Source organism: Lynx canadensis, chromosome B1, assembly GCF_007474595.2.
Source record: "Lynx canadensis isolate LIC74 chromosome B1, mLynCan4.pri.v2, whole genome shotgun sequence".
Classification (NCBI taxonomy): Eukaryota; Metazoa; Chordata; class Mammalia; order Carnivora; family Felidae; genus Lynx; species Lynx canadensis.
This window is the reverse complement of record NC_044306.2, coordinates 2,501,112-2,526,228: the sequence shown is the minus strand read 5'-3', so window position 1 is coordinate 2,526,228 and position 25,117 is coordinate 2,501,112. Positions and strand designations below refer to the sequence as shown.

At 46.2% G+C, this 25,117-nt stretch overlaps 1 protein-coding gene across 1 annotated transcript in view; it reads left to right on the top strand.

Moving 5' to 3' along the window:
* The window catches only part of CSMD1 (CUB and Sushi multiple domains 1), a 398,630-nt gene that overhangs the window by 318,609 nt on the left and 54,904 nt on the right, over window positions 1-25,117 (top strand). The window contains exons 40-42 of the mRNA XM_032593032.1: window positions 4,318-4,491; window positions 23,073-23,246; window positions 24,655-24,828. Coding sequence (XP_032448923.1) covers window positions 4,318-4,491; window positions 23,073-23,246; window positions 24,655-24,828 — 522 coding nt within the window. The remainder of the gene's footprint in view (window positions 1-4,317; window positions 4,492-23,072; window positions 23,247-24,654; window positions 24,829-25,117) is intronic.

The following is a 25,117-nucleotide window of genomic DNA, read 5'->3' as shown; positions in this document are numbered from 1 at the left end:
TTTCAGATCAACTCAAAAACAAATCCAGGCCTATGTTTCAAAAGATAACTCCTTCCATGAACTGACTATTCAAACCCTCTAATTAGGATCTTGGGAAATAGTATTTATGCTGAAGATATTGTGTTCTCAAATAATGACTGTCTTGAAAAGGGAGATTATTATTCTCATAGGTACAAGATAAGCAATTAAGCCTTTGAGTGGGTTTTATAACAAATATGAATAAATAGAAAAATAAAACAATATTAGTATTGTTCAGAGCACTATTTGACTCAGATATATTTAACACATACTCTTTAGTGGGTTGTTCAGAGGAAATTATCATGCACAGAAACAAGTAGTCAGACCAGTGTCAAATTTATCAAGCACACAGCTTAATAAGAAGAAACCAGAATAAAATAAGCAAAATGACAAAAGAATGCTTTGTTGTCTTTGACATAGCCATCCTAATTCAACTTTGAATAGAGCCAGCGGTAAGTAAACATGTATCAAGCGCTCAGGCAGGAGCATGAAGGTAAGTTAGGGAGGGTCAGTGAACTTGAGGACCTCCTCCATAGTCCGAGTGCATGACACCACCAGGTCCCCAGACAACCCTGCCTGAAGCCTGTTTTCCAGAGTAATCATTAACGGTTCCCTTGCCTTTGTCACAAGTGTCCTGGTTTGACTTCATTCATACTGAATTTCCTCCTTGTTCCTCTCGGTCCGAATTAGGGAATCCCCTCCTTCCCACATCCACGCGGGTCTCCCTTACCGGCACCCACTGCAAAGCTCCATGGTGTGATTCAGAGACTCAGTCACTAAGCTCAGCGAGGAGAGTGGAGGCTAAAGGACTGGGGAGCCTCTACCTTTTGCCTCTCTCAGACTTTCTAGGCAACATTCCATCAGTTTCGATCCAGAATCAGAGTCTTAAAAGTAGGCGCACGTAAACTTCTTGGAAGTGGGGAGTTCACGCGGGGCTTCTGCGGATGCAACCGTCCAGTCTGGTTTTTGCTGGGCTTTCTCGTTGCCTGGTGTGCCTGGGGAGGATGGTGTTAGTGTTAGGTGGGTATTTGCTATGCCACAACACGTTACACTAAAGTCCCAAATCTCCATTCCAGAAGAACTGACACAGGGAGACTCGTGTTTAGAAGAATGTTTACAAAAACCGGGGGCAGGGCCAGCCTGATTATTGAACCAAACTCCTTAGCAGGAGGTTTCTACTTCTTTGGGGGGAAGAAAGCAAAGTTGGGTTTCTACCATCCATAAATTGTGTATTTGCCTCCATTCTTCTGAAATTCTAGAAAGTCTGTCTTTCTGACTTTAACATACCTCAGTCTGGTGATCCCAATACTAAGTTTGGTCCAGGAACAACAGCCAGAAATCCATATATCTGGAGATCTCTCCAGCCAACTTGGCATACAAATGTATTTTGGAAATTGTCAGCCATTCATTGGTATGGGTTGTTGTATCACATCACACTTTGATATTTATCTATCTCAAATATCATGGACCTGTGGCCTTTTCCAGAATCAGTGGGTTCCAGTGAAATCACTGATTGCTTTTTTTTTTTTTTAATCGTTATTTGTAGTTTTCGTCATTCCAGTGTGGCCAGAGTGAGTCCCTTCTCCCTGGTTTCTTCATCTTCTCCTTATAATGTCTTTCAAGTTGTCCCTGTTTTCTCAGTAAGACAGGGTATTTTATGCTCATCCTGAGTTTTTCTTAACTAAACAAGGAATCAGCCATTCTCCAAGGAGCTCTGGAAACTTTTGGTGGAAAAGGGTGTTAGAGACCAGCATCTAGCATCTATGCCCAAGGGTACGCATTATGTTGTTCATATGATCAGTGGTAGGAAAAGCTGACCAAGCTAACTATTACTTTTGTGACCAAACTGAAAATGTTGTTTTTCTTCCCCCAAAGAGACTTGATATGGATATTTTTGATTAATTTTTATCTCTACTGGTACATTTTTTTAAGTTAAAATAACTTAAATAACTCAGGGCGGTCATGACCCCAGGGGCAGCTGAGTCATGTTTGAATATTTTCACTTTGAGCAAGGCCTTCCTTTGACTTATAACCAGGCATCTTGGCGTCATTCCTCGGGGCCTACTAAAGCAATTCCAGACTGTGGTCTACACAGCATGCTTCACATACTTAACAGTCACCTGTCCTGTGACACTATCTTCACGATAAACCGCCCCGAACCATCCACAGTCATGTCACGTCATCTGTTTGTGTTCATGTTCATCTGCACATTCAGGAGGACTTTTCCAGGTAGAACGTACCGGAAAGTCCCTACTCTTGACCTTATATTTATTTGCCACACTCACTAACACTATCCGTATTTCTGACAGGAGAGATGGCCTTACAGGTCTAGAAACACCATGTCACAAGGTGACTTTTTTTCTAAGTTGAGGATTTCAACATGCACATAATTGTAGAACTGAAGGCAAGAGGAAGGACGCTGCCCTGGGGGGAGAGACACCCATGGCTTGTGATCCCTGGTCACAGTGAGGGGAGGCGGTGTGGACCGCACAAATACTTGGGAGGAGAAAACAACATGGAAACGAGGCTCTACTTGGATGTTTGACAAAGCGTATGTGTATACGTGGTGTATATGTGTGTTGTGAGTGTGGTGTGTGTGTGAGGGGGGGTGTGGCATGTGTGCGTGTGTGTGTCAGGGCAGCTTCCCCAAGTGAGTGTCGCTGTCACCATCGCCGTGTGGGTCCCCTGCCGGCTGAGCCCCCATCGCCCCGCTGCGGACAAGCCACGGCCGTGCTCCCTTAGTCCTCCCTACAGGCTGGTGAGCCTGATGGAGGACAAGCCCCAGACGCCATGGGCGCAGGGACATTTCCCCGGAGGTGAAGGAGCAGCGGCCATAGAGCGGGCTCGCTGTCCACCGAGGGTGCGTTCAGGCCCCAGGGGACCTCACGGCCGCTAGCGTGTTTCTGACTGTGCCGACATTTCAGGACACAGTCTAATTATGCTGAGTGGCTGCGCGCGGATCTTTAAATATCCTAACTCAAGGCAATGCTCACAGTGTGTTTGGGAAGGGCTTAGTGGAAAGTTCATGATAAATTGTAAAAAAAAAAAAAAAAAATTAACTTCTGCGGGAATCCGTTGACATTCGGCCCCGGGCACGTGTTAGCAGTGTCGCTGCACATGAGACACAGCCCTACGAGTTGAGCTGTCCCAGAAGCTGGAACTTCAACAACAATAACGTTCCGATCACGACCTCCCCTGTCCGAATTCCTGCTGAGACATCCTCCCCAGGACACACACCAGCTGCCTGTGTCCGTCTGTCTGTTTGAAATGGAACCACAGTGGGGACCCCTCAGAGTAAGATCGGCTCCATTCAAAACCCTGGTCTACGTGGCACAGCCGTAAACATTGTCGTCCCTTGAATCGTCAGTCGAGGCGTTCACACGGATTCAGCCCACGAAATAGGTCCCCAGGTCAGCTCCACGTCAGTTGGCCCCGACCGAGCCCCGATCCGGTACCAAGCGTCACTTTGGCACTTGCACGCGCCCTCTCGTTAGAGCCAGCGCGCGGCTCTGCAGGCAGGTGTTGGTAGGAACGCGTAAGAGAGGAACTAAGGAGGACCCCGGAGTCTTGGAGGAAACCGGCCTCCCCGTAACCGGCAAAGTGAGGACCAAAGCTGAGTAGCCTGGAGCCAGGGTCTGTGTTCTTCTTCGCTTCATTTGCTGCCTCCGATCAGCTCGCTATCGATAAGAACTCCGTAACAATCAGCTACCCGCGGCCTGGGCCCTAACCCCTTTACGCAGAGTAACTCAGCAAGACCTTGGTGCCCTCAGAAGAGTCTTCAGACCCTTGGTCGTGACCCGTGCAAAACCACACGTAAGCCTCTGGGAACAGTCAGCCTTGATGACTCCACGGTCCCAACAAGTCACACAAGTACATGGAGGGAATGGGGAGCCAGGCCTCCCGTTGACGCGGGCGTCCTGTTTTCATCACGCGTCACTAAGTGCGGCTGACGGCCCCGGGCACGACCGCTCCTGTTCCGCAACAGGTGTCCGGTGGCTGCCGCGTGGCTCTCGTGGCCGATGCACACGGAAGGGCGGGCGGGCGGCCCGCGCTCTTGACTGGTCTGCCCCCGTGGCTGTGTCCGTCCACCGCACGGTTTTGGAATCCGCTCTAAGCGCGCACGTTTCCATTCCAAGGGCGTAAGGGGAGGAAAATTAAGCCTCCTAGATGGTTGACCTGTCTGACCCTAACCAGACATCCCCGTCCCTGATAAAAATTAAGGCTGAGGATTTTGTCATGCTTAAGCAAGAGAATAACCCGCAGACTTGAAGTAATGTTCGCTTTTTGTTTGCCTTCCAGTGATCTCGTGTGGAAGCCTCTCCTTTCCGCCAAACGGTAACAAGATTGGCACGCTCACAGTTTATGGGGCCACAGCTATATTTACGTGCAACACGGGCTACACCCTGGTGGGGTCTCACGTCAGAGAATGCTTAGCAAATGGACTCTGGAGTGGCTCCGAAACTCGCTGTCTGGGTAAATCAATCTATCATCTGGTATTTCTTTAATTTAGCTAAGCCTGAAAAATAGACTGTGGTTGGGCAAGGCGTAACACCTCTTGCTATAAATGTTCCAACAGAGAAACTAAATCCTACCTGTGGTCTTAGGGCTACACTTTACACAGCAACTTCTTTAAGTATCAAAGGGGATTATTTTTTTAATCTGGCCAATAAATGAAAGTCGCATATTGCCTTGAGTGACTTAGAAACTATTTTCTACAGTGCTGAGGGTGTCATCGCAACTTTATGCCATCAGTTTAGGACACACAAAAATGATACTCAAAAATATGACATGCTTTATCTTTAAAAGAAATTTTGCATTGTGTCAGTAAGTGGAAGTGACTAGGATCAATCAGCATAAGTTCAATGAATTATTTCGAGAAGAGTGTGTGCGCAGTCACGTGTTCTTCCTTCGCTTAAAGATTAAAATTTTCTGCATGATGATTTAAAAAAATTGAGTTGAAAATCTTTTTCGTTGAAAAAAATCTAGTGAATAAACATAAGAAATTGTTGAATTGGCAGCTTAAAGCACGGACTTACCATGCTCCTGTAGGTCTCCAAGTAATCTTTAAAATATGTTAACTGCCTTTTGTCCTTTTGACCTCTTTGTGGGACCTCAATAATTTTGTAATCGCTCAAAAGCTATAGAAGCTGGAAAGTTTAAGCTTCTGACTCTCCATGGGCTGGAAATCACTTCAGGAATGAAGCCAGGACCAGTAAATTTTGAATAGTAAAAATCTGGTCTTTTTACTTGAGATAATTTGAAGAAATGCTCAGGAGAATTTGGGGGAAAAGAGAGAGAGAGAGAAAATGAATCTAAATAATAATTCCAGAGAAAATCAACCAACGAAAGGAGTTTCTTTCTCACTCTTATCCATGAAAGGACACCTGCTTTCCTTCTTTTTTTTTTTTTTTTCATGAGAGAGAGAGAGAGAGAGAGAGCGAGCAGGGGTGAGGGGCAGAGAGAAAGAGAGAGAATCTGAAGCAGGCTGCATGCTCAGCCCAGAGCCCTATGCGGGGCTCGATCTCATGACTGTGAGATCATGACCTGAGCTGAAATGAAGAGTCATGCGCTCAACCAACTGAGCCACCCAGGTGTCCCTGACACCTGCTTTCTTTAAGTTACTGTCATACCTATATGGAAGCTGCCAGCATACCCTGTGTGTGTAAATACATATATTGTTGCTGAGTGTGGTCAGTATGGTTGTCAGTAGACTGTGAAACTTCCTTGGAATATGTGTGGGATTTTGTGTTGATAGTCACTGGTGCCTCTGAGATTTTCTGTGCCTTCCTACGTGTCATTATAAAATGTCTGGTCACTGAGTACCACTCTCCGTAAGGCGGCCCTCCTTCGGGGTAGCTCTTCTCTGTTACCTTGAGTGACAGACACTTGGTGCTAGGAAGGCAACCAGGTGGTCTAAGAAACGTACTCGTCTGCTCTAATTGCGATAATGGAAAGCAGTGACAATTTACATTTGACTAGTGACCTACTGGTTACAAAAGCCTCATGAGGTGAGATGGTTACTGTGGCCTCAGGGAGTTTGAGTGGCACAATTTCTATAGCTGACATCCTGGGGTCTGCTGGGGTCTTGTTGATTCCAAAGAAACCTCCACTTTTTCTCTGGTGTTCTTCTTGACCGCAGATAAGGACTTCGAAGTCGAAAGGTCGAACAGTGTGTTGTATAGTTGTCTGGGCCAGTGTGCCGCAAAGTATGGCTTAGGTACGATACAATATGTCTTAGAAGCTTTTGGGAGAGGGAGTGTTCTGAAGGAATGGAAACTGAAAATAAAGAGGAATAAAACTGTCTGGAAAAGAATATATAACACGTTAGCGTAGTAGGACCTAAATGTAAAATATAAGGAATGATAAAATTGGAAGAGGCAGAGAATATGAAAGAAAAACAACTAGAAAAATATTAGATAGGACACATTGCCACATATATTTATAACACAACGAGTAAAGGATGGGTAATACACTTAGTATAAATATTTCAAAAGTCAGCGAATGCAGTTGCACAACTACCACTGCGACTTGAAAGTGTAATTCGTGATACAGGCACACCTCCGAGATAACTGTGGATTTGGTTCTAGACCAACACAATAAAGCAAATATTACAATACAGTGAGTCAAGTGTGTTTTTGTTTTCCCCATGCACATAAAAGCTATATTTACGCTATACTGTAGTCCGGTAAGTGTGCGATAGCACTACGTGGAACAGCAATGATGTACAGTTGACCCTTGAACTACACGGCAGTTAGGGGCTCTGACTCCTCCCTCCTGTCAAAAATCTACATACAACTTTTGAGCCCCTAAAAACTGAACCTCTGATACCTTATCGCTGACCAAAAGCCTTACTGATAACGTATAAATGAACACGTATTTTGTATGTTATGTGTAATATATACTGTATGCTTACAATCAAGTAAGCTAGAGAAAATAAAATGTCCTTAAGGGACACCCGGATGGCTCAGTCAGTTAAGCTCCATCCAACTCTTTTTTTTTTTTTTTTTTTTTTTTTTATATTTGAGAGAGAGAGAGAGAGAGAGACAGCACGAGTAGGGGAGGGGCGGAGAGAGAGGGAGACACAGAATCCGAAGCAGGCTCCAGGCTCTGAGCTGTCAGCACAGCGCCCGATGCGGGGCTCAAACTCCTGAACCATGAGATCATGACCTGAGCCGAAGTTGGACTCTCACCCGACTGAGCCACCCAGGTGCCCCTAGCTCCATCCAACTCTTTTCTTTTTTTAATGTTTTTTATTTATTTTTGAGACAGAGAGAGACGGAGCATGAACGGGGGAGGGTCAGAGAGAGAGAGAGGGAGACACAGAATCGGAAACAGGCTCCAGGCTCTGAGCCGTCAGCCCAGAGCCCGACTCGGGGCTCGAACTCGCAGACCGCGGGATCGTGACCTGAGCTGAAGTCGGACGCTTAACCGACTGAGCCACCCAGGCGCCCCTCCATCCAACTCTTAATTTCAGCTCATGTCAAGGTCTCCTGGTTGTGAGATCAGGCCCCACGTGGGGCTCCGCACTAAGCGTGGAGCCTGCTGGGGATTCTCTCTCTCCTTTCTCTGTGCCTCCCCTGTGTCTCAAACTAAATAAATAAGCCGAGAGAAAATTTATTAAGAAAACCATAAAGGACAGGAAATACATTTACAGTGCTGCATTTGCTGAAAAAAATCCACGTGTATGTGTACCCACACAGTTCAAACCTGCGTTGTTCGAGGGTCAAGTGTACACGCCTCAATTTAAAAATACTTCGTTGCTAAAAATTGCTACACAATCCGAGCTTTCAGCTGCTCACAACCTTTTTGCTGGTGGAGAGTCTTGCCTCAGTTGTGATGGTTGCTGACTGATCAGGATGGGGTCAGCTGAAGGTCGGGGTGGCTGTGGCTGTTCCCTAAGATGAGGCAGCGTGGAAGTTTCCCACACAGACCGGCTCTTCCTTTTATGAACAACTTCTCTGCAGCAGGTGATGCAGTTTGATAGCATTTTGCCCGCAGTGGGACTTCTTCCGGCGTTGGAGCCACCGTCTCAAACCCTGCCGCGGCTTTCTCAACTCGGTTTATGTCGTGTTCTCAGTCCTTTGTCGTCATTTCGGTGACCATCACAGCATCTGCCCCAGGACTAGATTCCATCTCAGGAAACCCCTTCCTTTGCTTGTCCCCATGAAGCGTCTCCTCATCTGTTCGAGTTTGATCGTGAGACGCGGCCCCTCGTCCACTTGTGACTGACTCTCGTTCTCTGGCTCCTTCCGCCACATCTTGCCTCTACTTCCTCCATGAAGTCTTGAATTCCTCAAAGTCACCCATGAGGGTTGGAGTCCACTTGTTCCAGACTCCTATTTATGCTGATATTTTGGCCTCTTCCCCTGAGTCACGCATGTTCTTAATGGCATCTAGGGTGGTGAGTCCGATCTGGAAGGTCTTCAGGTTACTTTGCCCAGATCCATGAGAGGAATCACCATCTATGGCATCTATAGCCTCGTGAAATGCATTTCTTCAGTAGTAAGATGTGAAAGTTGAAATGATTCCTTGATCCACGGGCTGCGGAATGGATGCTGTGTTAACGGGCGTGAAAACCGCATTCGTCTCCTCATGCGCCCCCATCAGAGCTCTTGGGTGACCAGGTGCGCTGTCAGTGAGCAGCAGTGGTTTGAAAGGGATCTTTTTTCCTCTGAGCAATAAGCTCTCAACAGTGGGTTCGCAATACTCAGTAAATCATGTTGGAAACCGACGTGTTGCCATCGGCTGTGTTGTTCTCGTCCTAGAGCACAGGCAGAGTCGATGTAGCCCAATTCTGAAGGGCCCGCGGATTTTCAGAATGGTACATGGGCATCGGCTTGCACGTAAGGCACCGGCCGCGTTAGCCCCTGACAACAGCGTCAGTCTTCCTTTGAAGCTCTGAAGCCAGGCATCGACTTCTCTCTGGCGGGGAAAGCTCTGTAGCATCTTGTCCTAACAGAAGGCTGTTTCACCGACTCTGAAAATCTGTTGTTTGGTGTAGCCGCCGTCACGAATGATCTCCGCTAGATCGTCTGCAGAACCTGCCGCAGCTTCTGCCTCAGCACTTGCTGCTTCACCTTGAGCTTTTATGCTACAGAGACGGCTTCTTTCCTTAATCCTCACCGACAAACCTCTGCTGGCCTTGAACTTTTCTTCTGCAGCTGCCTCCCCTCTCTCAACCTTCGTAGCGTTACGGAGAGTTCGGGCCTTGCCCCGATTAGGCTTTGGCTTAAGGGAATGCTGGGGCCGGTGTGATCTGTCTAGACCGCTCAGACTTCCTCCTTGTCAGCAATAAGGCTATTTCAGTTTATTATTATTCGTATGCTCACTGGAGTAGCATTTTTAATTTTCTTCAAGGGCTTTTCTTTTGCATTTACAACTGGGCCAGCTGTTTGGGGCAAGAGGCCTAACCTTTGGCCCAAGGCTTTCAACATGCCTTTCTCACTAAGCTTATTCATTTCTGGATTTTGATTTAAAGTGAGATATGTGTGGCTCTTTCACTTGAAAACTCAGAGGTCATCACGGGGTTATTAATTAACCTAATTTGAATACTGTTGTGTCTCAGGGAATAGGACAGCCGGAGGAGACAGATGCAGCAGTCAGAACACACATGACATGCATCAGTCAAGTTCACGGTCTCATATGCACGTGGTTTGGGGTGCCCCAAACCCCGTTACAATAGTACCAGCAAAGATCACTGATCACACAGCACCATCACAAATATAATCAAATATAATCAGGTTTGAAATGTTGTAAGAATTACCAAAACGAGACACAGAGACACAAAGTGAGCAGACACTGTTAGAAAAATGGCACCAATATACCTGCTCAGTGCAAGGTGGTCAAAAACCTTCACTTGATAAAAATACAGTATTTGCAAAGCACGATAAAATGAGGTATGCGTGTGCATGGAGTGTGACAATGAAAGGTTATCTCTTGTCCTCAATAATAGATCACTTATGTCTAGATAACCTAGTATAAGCCAGTAAGAACATATGTCTGTGGGACCCAAGGAGATATGGCCGAGGCCGGGGTGGGGGTGGGGGAAACAGACAGCAGAACAGAGGTAAAGTCAGCGCTAGAGAAAATGCTCAACAGGCCAGACAGATAAAGGGAACAGAGGATCCAGTCCTAAATCTGGCACAAAGATTTGATAAAGTAGATAACAGATACCACCATAACGTCAAAGTCACCCGGATGCCTGACTTGTGTACAGTGATTTGAATGATATTATTTATTGACAGTGAAAAATGTACAAGACAATTTTCAATTATATTGACTTCGTTAGAATGCGCAGGAGGTGCTCACGGCTACCGTTCATAGCTAAGAAATGACTTACAACAGTGAGGAATCTGCCCAACGTTGTAAAATCAATAGTATCACAAACAGAATGGAAACCTAGGCAGTTTGACCGGAGAACACAGACTTCTTAACATTAGGGTATGTAACTAACGTATCCGAGCAGATATTGTGTTATTTTGCCAATAATTGTATTTCTCAAAGGAAGATGTAATAAAAGAGTGCACTACGTGCATTGTGCTAATTCTGACCAGTAAGGTGGAATCGGTTGGTTGATCCTGGGGGTAAAATCACTGCTCACCCCAGGCGTGCCCTCAAAAGAAGGTTGGTGCCTTCGTCGTCGCATGTGGCTAATCTCATCCTTCATGTTGCGCTGCTCCCAGACCTCTTGCTTACCAGTCTTGCCAGTATTTTCCCTCCATTTCTTGCCCTCTGAATTGTTTCTTTGTCCATTGCAATGCTTTGGATCTCCAGAAAATCTGGATTTTTACCCAGCTGAATGACCTTGGGGGACTCTCAGGTTCTCCTGGACCCTATGAGGGTAAACTGGACAGTGATGAAGGGGAAATGACTTATAATGACAATGGAGGCAGTCAGTGAGAGTCTTTTTAAGAAATCAAGGCAAATAATGGATAAAACCCCATGGAATCAACTTTAAAGGAGACATCCCCTTTTAAACAAGACAAAACAACCCCCAGAATTCTGACTTTGAGAAACAGATCACCCCAATGAAGAGAAAAGTGGAAAATTACCCAAAGAAATGGAGACAGTTACATGAGATGTTCTACAAGAAACTCAGTTTGCAAACAAAACAATAACCCTACAATGTACTAAGGGAATTAAAATACAGGTGAAGGTCATGCTGTGAAGGATAGATTCACCACGAGCGGGGTGCAGTGAAAAGATTCAGGACCATGAAAGTGTAAGGACCCTGTAGAATACAGGTTTAAATAAGAACCAAATTCACTCATTGCGGTTGGTATTGAAATAGCGGATGGCCCAAGTAAAGCAGAAGGGCTCAGCTTCCTCTTCATTCTGTCTTCTGTGTCATGAATCGCTCTGGAATGCAAAGGTTAGAACCCGCTTTTGTATCAGAAACCAGGACCCCAGGAGAGAAAAGGAGTCTGTCCAGGAGAACTTGAGAGTTTGAGTGGAGTGGCTGGGGGGACCCTGGAGGAGGTGTCCAAGTCACTGACAGTCCCCCTGCCAGTGGCACGTTATTAAAAGGCACGTGTAGTATGATTTTTCACATGGAAAGGAAAGAAGCAAGCTGGCAGGAACGGCAGATCTGTTAATTTGATGGTCCACAGAGCTGTTGGTCAACTCTGTTGTTTGCAAGATCTGTGGTGACGCATGCTTATGAAGAACGCGTATAGTTTCACAAAATAACGTGCAAGTCTGGGTTCATCTTTGTCTGACCTTGCTTTTAGATGGGTGTTTAGAAATACTCTTTAGAAATGGTGCTTCCGAATTTGGCAAGACGTAGATCAAGGTTTTCTGTTATGACTCTCACAGTCAAGAAGGTATAGGAGCGCTATGTTGTCTTTTAACGACTGCTGAAGGGGCTTTCCACAGCGACATCGATGATTGGGTTGATGCGACTGGAAAGCAGATTTCCAGTTGTGTAGTTCTCTCCCTCATTCTCGACTTCTCCAAGAAGTCTACCCCAAGACTTCTATCCACATCTTGAGTAGAGGCGTAATAACGCCAGCTGAAAGAGCGAGAGTAAATATTTGACAACCGATTCGGAATGTCACCAATTTCAGTGACAGACAAAACACATATGAAAATAATGCAATTCATGGAAAGCTTCACTCTAAGTAAAAAGTGAAACACCTTCCAATGTACATGACGAGGAGAAAGTTATGAAACCCTAGCACTCATGGAAGGATCTGGTGTTCTCAATATGAGAAGGCTCATAAATGCAGAGGTAGCCCTGAGACTGATGGTGTCCAGGCTTCATGAACAGGACCCACCTCATTCTCTGGCTAGGAGGTCCGCGTCCACAATGATGATATCGCTTTCGTGAAATAGTTCAAGTGGGCGGTGAAAAACTGGCACGAACCTGTGCTCAAGGATGTAGTAAACGTGATAGGTGAAGAATGTTTGGAGAACCTGTGATCATCAGTTTGACTGCAAGACAAGTTAGGAAGTAAATAATAGCCATTTTCAAATATTTAAAATGGGATTGAGAGGTGGAATAAACCCATTTTGGTAAACTGTTTTACGTTACAAGTGTCAGCCCTGATGGATGGATAGTGTCCACCACAAAGACCTGTATTGAGATCTCTAAGTTTTAATCAGGTGGGGACAGGGGGATAAAAAAGCAAAGAAACAAAAATAAAATGAATTAAGTACATCTACCAAAGGCAAGAGCCAGGGTTGCCAATGACATTAGTGATGCATAGTTTGATTCATTTGTTTGGAATGGCAGACACTGTGCGGAAAAGTAGTTTTCAGACTACGTGTAAGAAGTTCCTTGCCTTTATTTATTTTTTAACATTGTTAGATCTGCCCCAAAATGCAAAGAACAGTTCACACAGAAGGCAGTCGCCTGTTCGGTAGGCTTTTACGTGTAGGATTCCTTTAGACTTGGAGCCTCATTGATTCCATGTCCCAGATGCTTTTCATTAGAATGCAAAATGCTTTGACGAAAGCATTTTTTTTCCAAGTGTGTGAGGCATCTTGTTTTTTAACGGTTACTGGAAGAAGAAATACTTTGGCCTGAGAAGTTGCTTCTCTTTCCTGTGGAACGTGGATCATATTTCCAGTTGTAGCAGTGTGGTTATTTCCAGCGATTGCCAGCAGGAAAGACCATGCCAGGGTCCTCTGATGATCACTGCAGCAGAAATGGCTAAGCACGTGGACCGACAGCACTTTCACACCGGGACGCTGGGGACTGTATCTGCAGGAGAGCTGTATTTACAGAGAAGAAGGATGGTCTTCTTTGCTAAACACTCCGGCACTGAATGCACGCTGTGTAGGAGCTCGCTGGCCTGAATTCTACGCCAGAACCTTTGAGACAGGATGCAGTGAGGGAAGCCGCTCGACCCTGTGTGCGGACATCATGGTAGCTTAACTCCAGGCAAAGGGAAGCCTGTGCGCACCACAGGATCTTAGCGTGCGCTTAATCGATGCTGTCATTCTCGCCTTACTACTGGGGTCTCCCAGCGCTCTGCGAATCACCAAGGGCTTGTTCTAGTTTACCATCTGTGTTGTGCGATGCTACACATCTCCCTGGGCTAGGCAATTAAGTGCTGGGAATGCTGACCCCATATCTACTCATCAGGTACCTCAGAATCCATCGGGGAAGTTTGATGATCCCCATGGTCCCTTCCGTTTATCTTCCCTGTGGTAGTTTGCACTGAGCCCAGCAGACAGCACAGAGACTAGACGAGGTGGTATGCTTGTAACCCAGGTCTCCCGCTGTAGAGACCTACATTAACCTCTTGATGACATTTATATCATTTAGACTTTCTCACACGTAGTAACGCTTCATCTCTGGCACCTGGCCACCTCTTTAGTACGTGGTATTCGAGATGTCAGTGATAGACCGAGATGTTACCCACACAAAGAACATGTTCCTTTTTTAGTAGGTTGTTTTCCTACCTACTAAATAAGGTTCGAAATAAGGTTGCCTTTGCTGTACTATAATGGCCTATGAAGAGATGAATTTTTTTGTATGTATAATAGCACGGTGACATTCGTATGGCTGAAATAGCTAGATGACATGATTCAAAATAATACTGTTGGGTCATACTCTCTCATAGTTCTTAGAGAATAGAATTGGCAAATATTCTGCAAACGCCTGGTGTTTTAGGATAGATCCGTGTAAAAAAAATTTAACAGCCAATTACGGTAATGCTTATATTACAGCAGAATTGCAGCAGCGGAGTGGAAAGTTTACGCCCCCACCCCTGATCTCTGGTACACAACGTTCTGTGTACAATTTAGCTGTATAATGCCGGGGAAGGGAAAATATTTGGCAACGGCCAGTGCTAGTCATCACATGTTACATATGCATCATCAGTGGCTGGGAGATAAATGTCACAAAACACTCCCCAGCCGCAAGCGCTTCTGTCCGTATTTCTGAATATTCTCTAATGATATTCATCCGATTCCTCAGGAAACATGGCGTAGGGTGTAAAGGTTAATAGGATCCAGTTCTTCTGTTTTCAGGAATTTATAATCAGAGGAATAAAGAAGATAAATACCAAGTGCCTTTAATAAAAAGGTGAGATTAATGAAGGGCAAAAGAGAACTCGGGGTGGGAGAGAGGCCGGTGGAGGAAGCCGTTTGGAGCGATGGTGGGAATGTGCACAGGCAGAAGTGGAGCGAGTTCATCCCAGAAACTCCGATGTGCATCCAGTGCTGCAGGAGGTGGTCCAGATGGTCCAGAAGGCTGGCCTACCAGCATGCAGCCTGTCCTGGGGAAGTGCTCTGTGTAGAGTCCCAGGAAAGGGGGGTGTGCACTAATGTGGCAACGCGCTCATGGAGGAGAAGCCATCTGATTGTTCAGGTTCAGGCTCTGGTTCAGGCACAGGCTTGAGGCTGGGGCGCGGGGCCACACCCTGCTCTCGGAATCACACTCTGCCGGTGGGGATACGTAGGGGAGAAAAATTAGGTGTCTATTTGCTGAGTTCACAATGCAGCAAAACAGCAAAAAATCTAGAAGTCTGGGTATTTTTTAAGTTTATTTTTTTAACGTTTATTTATCATTGAGAGACAGAGAGACACAGAGGGTGAACAGGGGAGGGGTAGAGAAAGGGGGAGACACAGAATCTGAAGCAGGCTCTAGGCTCCGAGCTGTCAGCACAGAGCCCGGTGCAGGGCTCAAATTCACAAACTGCAAGATCGTGACCTGAGCTGAAGTCGGTCACTTAACCAACTGAGCTACCCAGGCACCCCTTTTTAAGTTTATTTTTAAGAGACAGACAGAGAGAGAGAGAGAGAGAGAGAGAGCGAGCGAGCGCGAGCACATGCACACAGGCAGGGGAGGGCAAAGAAGGAAGTATGTGCAAAGTGATAGAGTGATTATTTGTACAGTATAGAGCTGTACAAAAAGGGACAGATAAAGGACTTCTGAAAGCCCCAGAGACTACCCAAATCCTGAAACTTTTATTTATATTAAGTATGGCTTAAACTAATTCTCTTGGCACTAGGAAGTGTCAAAAAAGATTTGAGACAAAAATTTTGCGGCGAAGATTGGGCCCTCCTTTGATGTACTCGTGCACAAAGTGTCGTGTACCTCCTATAAGCAGATACCTACATGTCCTTGGGAAAATTCCCTTGCTGTCCATGGCACCACATTTTATCAGACTTAGGCAAAGTTGCTGAGCACTGCCCCTAGAAATCACACTTGTGGAAGATCAAAGTCTTGTCTCTCAGCACTCAGACGTGTTCCTTTAATACGTACAGATCTGAAGATTCAAATGCATCCAATGGTGTTTAATGCCAACGAGTTTCTCTGCATGTGAGAATCTGAACCGTCTGACATTTTGTGACTGTTTGTTAATACTCAGGAAGAGTTTGTCAATTGGCTTTGGAATCCACTGCCAAATAACCTTGCCTTTAGCGCAAAGCCAGTGTTACTGCCCAGAATGGAAAGAATGGAACAAACCGCATTTCTAATTCTTACGCAGGTACTGGGCATTTATAATGATTATTATTTTATTTTCAGCAATAAGTACCAATAATCACAAAGCAAATATGAAGGTTGAATATTTGGTTTGTAGATTTTCTAAAAATGTGTAAATGTGTTCCGTTTTAATCCCCAGATCAATATTGGTATTTGTACAGACACAAACCAATGCAGTGAAAAGGTGACCTTACAGTAGTGAACTCTCAGGTTGGGGAGGAGTGTGTGTGTGTGTGTGAGAATGTGACCTGATGATAGGAGAGAGATCCAGGTATACAGTTCCGTTTAATGGCATGGATTCCACACCAAGGGATGCAGGGCTCTGGGTCCATAGAGTGCACACCTATAACGTGGGAGGTAGCATGCCCATCATCTCTACTGGTGCAGTGCGTTTCTATGGAATATGGGCGAAAATGGAGCTTATTTACATTTCCAAATCACCGAATTCATTTCTAAAATCATAGAAGTGCACATAATTGTAAGACACTCTAACACGCATTGCTTGAAAGTACATTAAAACCTTGGATTCTGAGCAACTTGTTCTGCGAAGGTTCCACAAGATGAGCAAACATTTCTAGTAAATTTTAACTTGATGCACGAGCGATGTCTTGCGATACAAGTCATAGGTGAAGCCCAATGTCACACGATCACAACGGAGCCAATGGTTCCAGAAATTCACTTTGATACACAAGTGCTTTGGACGACAAGCATGTTTCCAGAACAAATTATGCTCACAAACCAAGGTTTTACTGTAACTTGAAAGTTGGAAGTGTTCAGCGTTTGCATGTGTTGGGATATTAAGGTATATCTGCCAGCTGACATATGACACCCTGGGTCAGTCACTCAGAAAAGTCGCCAGTAGAAATCAGTGTGTTTTCAAAGGGCTGTGGACTGCATGGCTCCTTACAGAATGAGAAACAAATAGAGAAACACCGTAGGAAGCTACTCTAAATATTGCTCACATCCTATGAATGGATAAGGTTCCTGCTCTAAAATAGAGCATTCCAGAAAGCACGGATAGCATCCTTACAAGTGCTGGAGGAATCCAGTTCATTCGAGAACAAGTTTTCACAATATTCACTCTACCAGAAACACTATCAGGAAAGCACCTGTGTCCTCTCAGAAATGTTAGACCACACCTGCTAAGACATGGGGTTTAGATGGATCTGGAAAGAGCTGCTTGGAGGAGCCTGTCCTGCTCTGAGTCCTGCAGTAGTGGGTGAAGCCTGCATCGCCGACCTGCCTGGTCCCCACGTGCTGGCCGTGTGGTGGGTGATCACCCTGCTGACCCCCAAGACTGCAGACAGCAGCCTGGGCTCCCCAGGGATCCCAGCCGCGTCCCAGCCCCTCCGATCCTGCCTCTGGCAAGTTTGCAGGGAACCCTTGACCCAGGGGGAATCCAAGAAACCAGGACACCCCTCCTGGCCTCAGGGCATTCCTGTCCCCCCCCCCCCACTTGTTTCCAGCTTTCAGTCTACCTTCCTACCCATCTCTTTTTAGTTAAATTTCTTGGGCAGGGCGCCAAGGTTAGTTAAGTCCGTTAAGCGTCTGACTTTGGCTCAGGTTGTGACCTCATGGTCCGTGGGTTCGAGCCCCATGTCGGGCTCTGTGCTGACAGCTGGGAGCCTGGAGCCTGCTCCGGATTCCGTCGCCCTCTTACTCTGCCCCTCCCCTGCTTGCACTCTGTCTCTCTCTCTCTCTCTCTCAAAAACAAATAAACATTAAAAAAAAAAAAAAAAACTTCTCAGGCAAATTTTATCCCTCCTAACCCAATTTTAGAGAAGGATTATCAAAAGACATTCTCTTTTTTTTTATCTGGAGCATTCTAACTGCAATATAGTAACAGTTTATGAATGGAAACAATAATGCAGCCTTCAATATATACAGAATAGCATAAACTATAAGCCAGGAATTTTCAAAGCCTGTAGCACAAAGCAATTACCTGGCAAAGGAGCTGATACATCCAGGTGGCTATGACCTGGCCTATTCCACTGCAGCACAAATGAAATCTCGGTTGTTCTGGAAATTCTGAAGGGTCCCTATTCTATCCTTCAGTGGTCTTCATAGGCCAATAGAATGATGTTCACTCATGGTGTGGCCTGTGGGCTCCAGAGAACCATCCGCCCGACCCTGGGCAGCACCCACACTGGCACTGAGTTCCTAATTCAGCTACTGATTCAAAACCAGTTAGAAGAGTTGGGGGATTTCCCGCAGTGCAGACATACTGATTCCGCACTTGGAGAAAAGGTAGAAAATGTAACGTTCCAGAACCGTGCAAGAAAGAGATTTGGTCATTCATACTTGAAGTAAAAGGAAATTTGGCAGTTCCTGTAGGAGATGTTGCTATACCTATCTAGCTGGCTACAGAATTAAAAATCCCGTAGAGTGACAGTTTTTACCACTCTGCCTCGTCCCCGAGCCCTAGTCGGTGCTCTCGGGTTCTGCTTAGTGGCAGATTACTAAATTCACAGGTAGGATTGATCCAGAAATAAAGCAGCCCGCATGCTTGTCACTCCCAGATTTTCTTTCCACACTTTACTGAAAGCATTTCCAACTGATATTTCTCAAGAACTGAGTTCCTGGTGTGATTCTGTTGGCTACAGAATTGCCTGTAGAAAACAGTGAGTGATCTGTGTTTAAGCAGAAGCCAAATGTTAACCAAGAACAAAGGAGCAAACAAACAACAATAACAACAACAAAAAGTAGGATCTAGGACCAACTATATACTCACATCGTTTTAATTAGTTGATACTTTGGTTTGAATTTCTTTTTTTTTTTATTTTGTAGTTAATAGATTTTCTTATCCTTTGCTATCGTTTACACTTAGCAGAATTGTAGTAGCGAAACCCATCCAAGTAGTGGAAGACGCATGAAGTAAAGAACAGTGTGTACAGTTATAAGCAGATAAAAGTGGATGCCCTTCCAGTAAATGGATAATGTGGTTCTATAACACCGTGGTCATGTTGCCTGTTTTAGGGTCTCCAGTGTCCACTCTTGGCTGCATGTCCCGCCCTGCTCCCCCATTCCCGTGGATGCACACACCTTCTGGCCCTTCCAAATTAGACCTCCCCATCGCTTTTTCACTCTATGGTTGGATCTTATTTTCTGTGCGATCCCATGCCCCAAGAACATTGCTGGCCAGTAAGAAATCATCATTAAATTACTGTCAGATCGCCTAGCAGGTAATGGATTTGGATATACTTTCAAAATGGAAAGGACCTCACTGTCCACTGTCACAGGGATTTAATGGGTGACATACATTTTAGCCACTGGACAGAAGCATGAAGATAATTACAAAGCATTGTATGATAGATAAAGAGAAACACTTCCTACATAGTGTATCGAACACAAAATGTGGCTACGTCAAGGATAAAAAAACTCACAAAAGACATAGCACAATATTGTCATAAAGTAATAGACTCTTACATTTGAAAGAGATTTCCGAGTATATTGAGCTCAAATTCTACCTAACACAGATTCCCCCCTGCCCATGATATTTTTACATACTGTCAACATTGTGGTTAAATACTCTTAAGTGAAATTGTGTGAATATTCCGTATTTGTGAATGGCTTGTAATTGGTTTAAGACTTTGAATGTTTTAAAAACATTTTGACGCATGGGCTGGAAATTCATATAAGTGAAGGTCAGATTGGTATGTGTTAGCTTCAAATCCGGAAGTCACGTGGTCTACATGTATTCAAATGAGGACGCAGAAGCAGCAGGTGATGCTATGGATTCTTCCTGTCAGGCCCTGAGCCAAAATGAAGTGCTTTGGAAGGACATCCTCTGTGTCCTTTTCGTGTTGAAGGCCAGATCCTCAAAGGAACTGGAATGACCACATGTCAGGGAAGAGGCGCCATTGGGAATTGTTGCTTCCACATGTGGCTGTCGTCTTGTCCCTTCAATATCGAAAGTATACAGATACCTTCCTGACCATTAAGAGTAGCTCTGTCCCAGGTTTCCAGAAGATAGCGCAGACTCAAACTGTGTGCTGTTACAAAAACCCCATTACGAAAGAGAAAATGTTTATTAAGGTCTCAGAGTGAGTCTGGCCAGGGACGTTTGTCCAAGTCAAGGGTGAGACCAAGCAGGTCCTATACATGGTGGAGGCTTTCCCATCGCTACGCACCCCCCTTTCGCATCCCAGTTGCCCTGCGCCCCAAGTCCCTTCTCGTGGAGTGGTGGCAGGCTTCAGAAATAACCCCCAAAGCGCTTGGCATTTTTCTAGAAGAGCCGGGAGTTAGGTGGCCCACTCCCTCTTTGAAAATTGGATTGTGTTGTTGTACATGTTTCTAGAAAGTACATGTTTTAATGGTCACCTCAAAAGTGGCTGGGCTCTCTGTGGGACCTCTGTGCCAAGCCTGTGTGCTGCCCCTCGTCTGGCTCTTTTACTAGTCGTCGTCACCCGGATTGGAAAATGGCCCCATCTCTCGCCTAACAGGGCACACTTTGCGTGTGACGGCCTCTCGAGTGGCAGAGGGCTTGTGGAGCCAAGGTCAGTGTTCTGTGATAACATTCCCAGCTTCAGAGCCTCATTCTTCAACCCTTGGAGCACATCCTTCCTCCTCTGAGTTCTCTGCATGCATCAGGTCTCGGTTTGGGGGAGGTGATCGGGCCTCTTGCCAGGATCGACTTAATCGATCTGGCCGAATGGGAAAATCCTGTCGAGGTGACAAAGAATCGACCAAATCTAGCATGACTTTTTTGGCCCGACTTCTTATAAACGTTGTTCGAGCAGGGATACCCGGCCATCGATCGGGTCTGTTCCCCCTCTGTGCTGCAAAGTCACCTTGCCGATAATACACTTAGTGCAAAACCCAGGAGGACACAGTGCCGGTAAACGCTGTCAGAAGCAGAAACATAGATTATTATTTTAAATTCTTCAGAATGATGAAGTTAGCACCAATTGTTGCATGGCAACGATTTGACAACTTTCTCCACCTTGGAGGTGGTCTGCTTTGTGTAAAGCTTTTGACAGCTGTGTGCTCTATTTGGGAAATAAATGAACAGGGGGAGTCAACATCAAAACACTGCATGGGGGCGCCTGGGTGGCTCGGCCAGTTAAGCGTGCAACTCTCGATGTCAGGTAAGGTCACGGTCTCATGTTCGTGGGATCGAGCCCCGAGTCAGGATCCAAGCTGAGCACAGAGCCTGCTTAGAGTTTCGGTCTCTCTCTCTCTCTCTCTCTCTCTCTCTCTCCCCAATCTCTGTCTCTCAAAATAAATAATTATACATTTAAAAAAATACTCTGCCTCTACTCCCGCCTGTCCCTCCCTATCCACATCAGCTTTGAGGTTTGTATGGGTCATTCAGGAACTTGTGGTGAACGCCTTTTTCTTCATATGCATCCCAAACCCACGTGTAACACGGATCCTTGGAATGTCAGGTACTCCTAATGCTTCCTGTTTTGTCGATTAGCCGTTCTTTGCATAGGAGAGGAAGGGAGAGGTGAGGAGGGAAGGGGCGGAGGGGACCAGGTGAGGGGAAGGAGAATGGAGCAGAAGGGAAGGGGAGAGCGCAGGAAGGCAGGTGGAGAGCGGAACAGCCACACCGAGCCCCCCTCTTCCCAGTTCCCTCTGTGCCACATGGCACCGTGTGGTTCTTAAAGGTGAAAAAGTGTGAAGGACGCTTGTTAAGGATGGGAAGGCAGACTGTGTGCGGTACCATCATGCTAGGTGTGGGGTCACTGCATTGGGATTTTCCAGTGGGGGAGAGAGGTGGTGCTCATCTGTGCTGCATTGGGAGTGGGGGTCACGATGCCGGAGAGGAGCGGTCCCGGGCGGGGGTCCCCAAGAGGGCACATCGGGGTAAGGGGGGCTCCGGCGAACCTGACCTAGCAGTATGGTGCTGAAGGCAGGCCAGGGGGACAGACCTCACCCGGGGGTGGTGGGGGATGGAAACCCATCAGACAGTGGGGGGGTGGGGGCTTCTCACTGAACTGACCTCGCACAGTTTTCGCTAACACTGGACTTTACACGAAGGGGCATGGGTGAGAAGGCTCGGAAGCTACCAGAAGTGCAGTCAAGCCAAGGGTCGTCGTCACACTGCCCCTCCCTTCTGCTCACAGAGAACGGAGCGCCCCTTACTTCCTTCTGCACACGGACGCTCTCTGTTACCGGAGCCTGTTGGACAACGTTTGCCAATTAATTACCTTCTCGAGTTTCAGATTCCTTCCCACCATCGCTTTTCACCTCTCCTTCAGTGTGAATGTTCGTCCTGATGGCACCTTCCTGCCTTTTCTTTTCCGGCCCCACACACTTCCCACGGGCAAGCTCAGGGAGCGTCAGCTAACATCCATAATCCTGCTTCTCCTACACCTGCTCTGTCCTCAGGACATCCGTCCCCTGAATACTAGACTCTTCTTCCAAGTGACTACAAGCCGGGTCCACCTAGACATTGGTTCAAACCTAAGCGAATGCACATGTTTGCAACTGAACGTATTTTCTGGGGCGCCTGGGTGGCTCAGTCCGTTAAACATCTGACTCTTGATTTTGGCTCAGGTCATGATCTCGCGGTTCATGAGTTCTAGCCCCTCACCGGGCTCGACACTGATGGTGCAGAGCCTGCTTGCAATTCTCTCTCTCTCTCTCTCTCTCTCTCTCTCTCTCTGCCCCCCAAATAAATAAATAACATAAAAAAAGAAATTAAGCATATTTTCTGATATTTATCTTGACATTTCACAAATTGTTCCACGATCTACTCTCTCACACTGGAAATCCTTACCTCCCATGGTCAACATGTCACAAAACATAGCAGTACTAATCCCAAGTGTCTCTTCCCCTTTCCTGGCTTTTATTTGGAAAAGCGGTAACAACATAAAGTCTCGGTAAGAAAAATAAGTAAAGAAAATACTTGGGGAAACCATAATTGGGGAAATAACTTCATTAGCAATTCCTCTGTGTTAGCAATTTCATATTTGAAATATGACTCGATACCCACAATTGTTGAGAACAATAAATGTGACAAAGCAAAAAAATTGTATAAAATACTGTGTATAAATGGGAAAAATTCCAACACGTTATGCACTTGACGGTAAAGGTAAACAGGCTGTGAATGCAGTACTTTTCTCAGAGACTGATTCTGCAAAACGTTTATCGGTTTTACTCGTGTCTGCAGCTGGCCACTGCGGTTCCCCAGACCCAATCGTGAACGGTCACATCAGCGGAGACGGCTTCAGCTACCGGGACACTGTGGTTTATCAGTGCAATCCTGGCTTCAGGCTGGTTGGAACTTCCGTTCGAATCTGCCTGCAAGACCACAGGTGGTCCGGACAGACCCCCGTCTGTGTCCGTAAGTACACAGGGATTGCATGTGCTTCCTTTGGTCACCTTTCCTCTTGGGAGGAAGTCTTAGCACAGACGTGTGTAACCTCCAGAGTGAGACAGAATGGAGACGCGTCCCTTCACCTGTGTTGAGAGACACGCTACGGGCAGGGCTCCTCCCTTCCTTTCCAATCCACCTCCCCCTCTGTTCCCTTCCAGCACCTCCAGAGGCTGGTCCACAGTGAATTTGCTCCTTAACTCCTCTCAGACAGGTAGATCGCCCAGGACGAGCGATGTCGTGCACTCATTTACCTGATTTCGTCACAGGGTAAACAGGGTGGAAACAGAAGGAGGGCAAAGGCACGGAGTCTGTCTGCAGGTTGACTTTCCGGAGTCCCCCGGATAGCTACACACCCCTGATCTTCCGTGTTGTTTCGTATTTTTTCTTTCAACAAGAATCCAGAGTTTTGCCAGCAGTCCTTCCTTTAAAAGAAAGAGGTAGAATCTCATGGAATGATTGTCCTCAAACTTTATAACATCCAAGATAACTATCAACCAGTGTTTTTAGAAGACATTGTACTCTCTGTTGCAAAATTTGTTTTACACCGATAGTCTTTTTCTCCTAGTATATTCTTTATTTTCCTGCGAATTATACAGAGGAAATGTTGATGTGGCCATAGATAATGACAGGTATCATCTAGGAAAGTGCGGTGGTAAATGGGCAGAGTTCAGGGGCGAAAGCTTTACTTAGAAGAAAGAACCGTTGACAAGATAAATGAGGAGGAAAACACCAGTTTTATGACTGTAATGTGTTTCTTTTGAAAGGGCTTCTGAAGGATATCTTTGGGATTTGTATTGCTGTTATTTAGGGCATGACATTAATGACAGTTCACTACCTTTCTAAAGATCGTACAATGGGGACTGTCAAAGAAAATACTGTTTGAGCATGCACACTTATTTTGCTACTTTCCTGATGTTTAAATTGATATTGGAAAAATTGACGTATGTTCAATTTATCAGCCAAGTCCCTGTAATGTTTCAAAATGAGAGTTCCACGAAACTAGCTGGTGTTTTCTAAGGGGAAGATATTCAAAACTCGTAATTCGTGTAAGAATTTTACCCCCTCTCGTTGTTCACTGCTTTATTATAGAGTTATTTGACGTTCTGTCGTGACATAAGAATAATTAGTAAGACGAAGAAAGTACATCTCCCAGGTGTAGGTTATTGTCCATAATTATAATAAACACATGTAGGTCTGCTTATGGTTCTTTGTCACCCTTTTCCCTTCCAAGTGTAAATACAGCCTGTAAGGTATCTGACAGCCGGCTTTGAGTCCATACGTGGGCACGCCTGTAAAGGTCTCGATGAGGTGTTCCAAGGGGGGGTGACGACCTGGTTGTTTTCTGACACTGCTGTGGGCCTGTCTTCCTACGCAGCCATCACCTGCGGCCACCCCGGGAACCCTGCCCACGGCTTCACCAACGGCAGCGAGTTCAACCTGAACGACGTCGTGAACTTCACCTGCAACACGGGCTATCTGCTGCAGGGCGCCTCTCGGGCCCAGTGTCGGAGCAACGGCCAGTGGAGTAGCGCCCTGCCCACGTGTCGAGGTGGGGGGGGGGCGGGAACGAGTTGGGGAGGGAGCGGGGAGGGCTCCCGGAGGTGGGGGAGGGCTCCCGGAATGAGCCCTGCAGGCTGAGGTCAGCGGGCTGATGAACACCCCAAAGCACCCGTGTGTGTGATGCTTCAAGACTCTGCAGGTGCTTTCACTGCTGGGGGGCGGGCGGGGCGGTGGGGGGAGACAGTTGGGAGAATGATGGTGAAGACTGGCCAGGTGTTCAGTCGGAACAGTCTAGGACTCTGAAGTGGGCTCCTCTTCCGTTTCCCTTCGTCGTTACC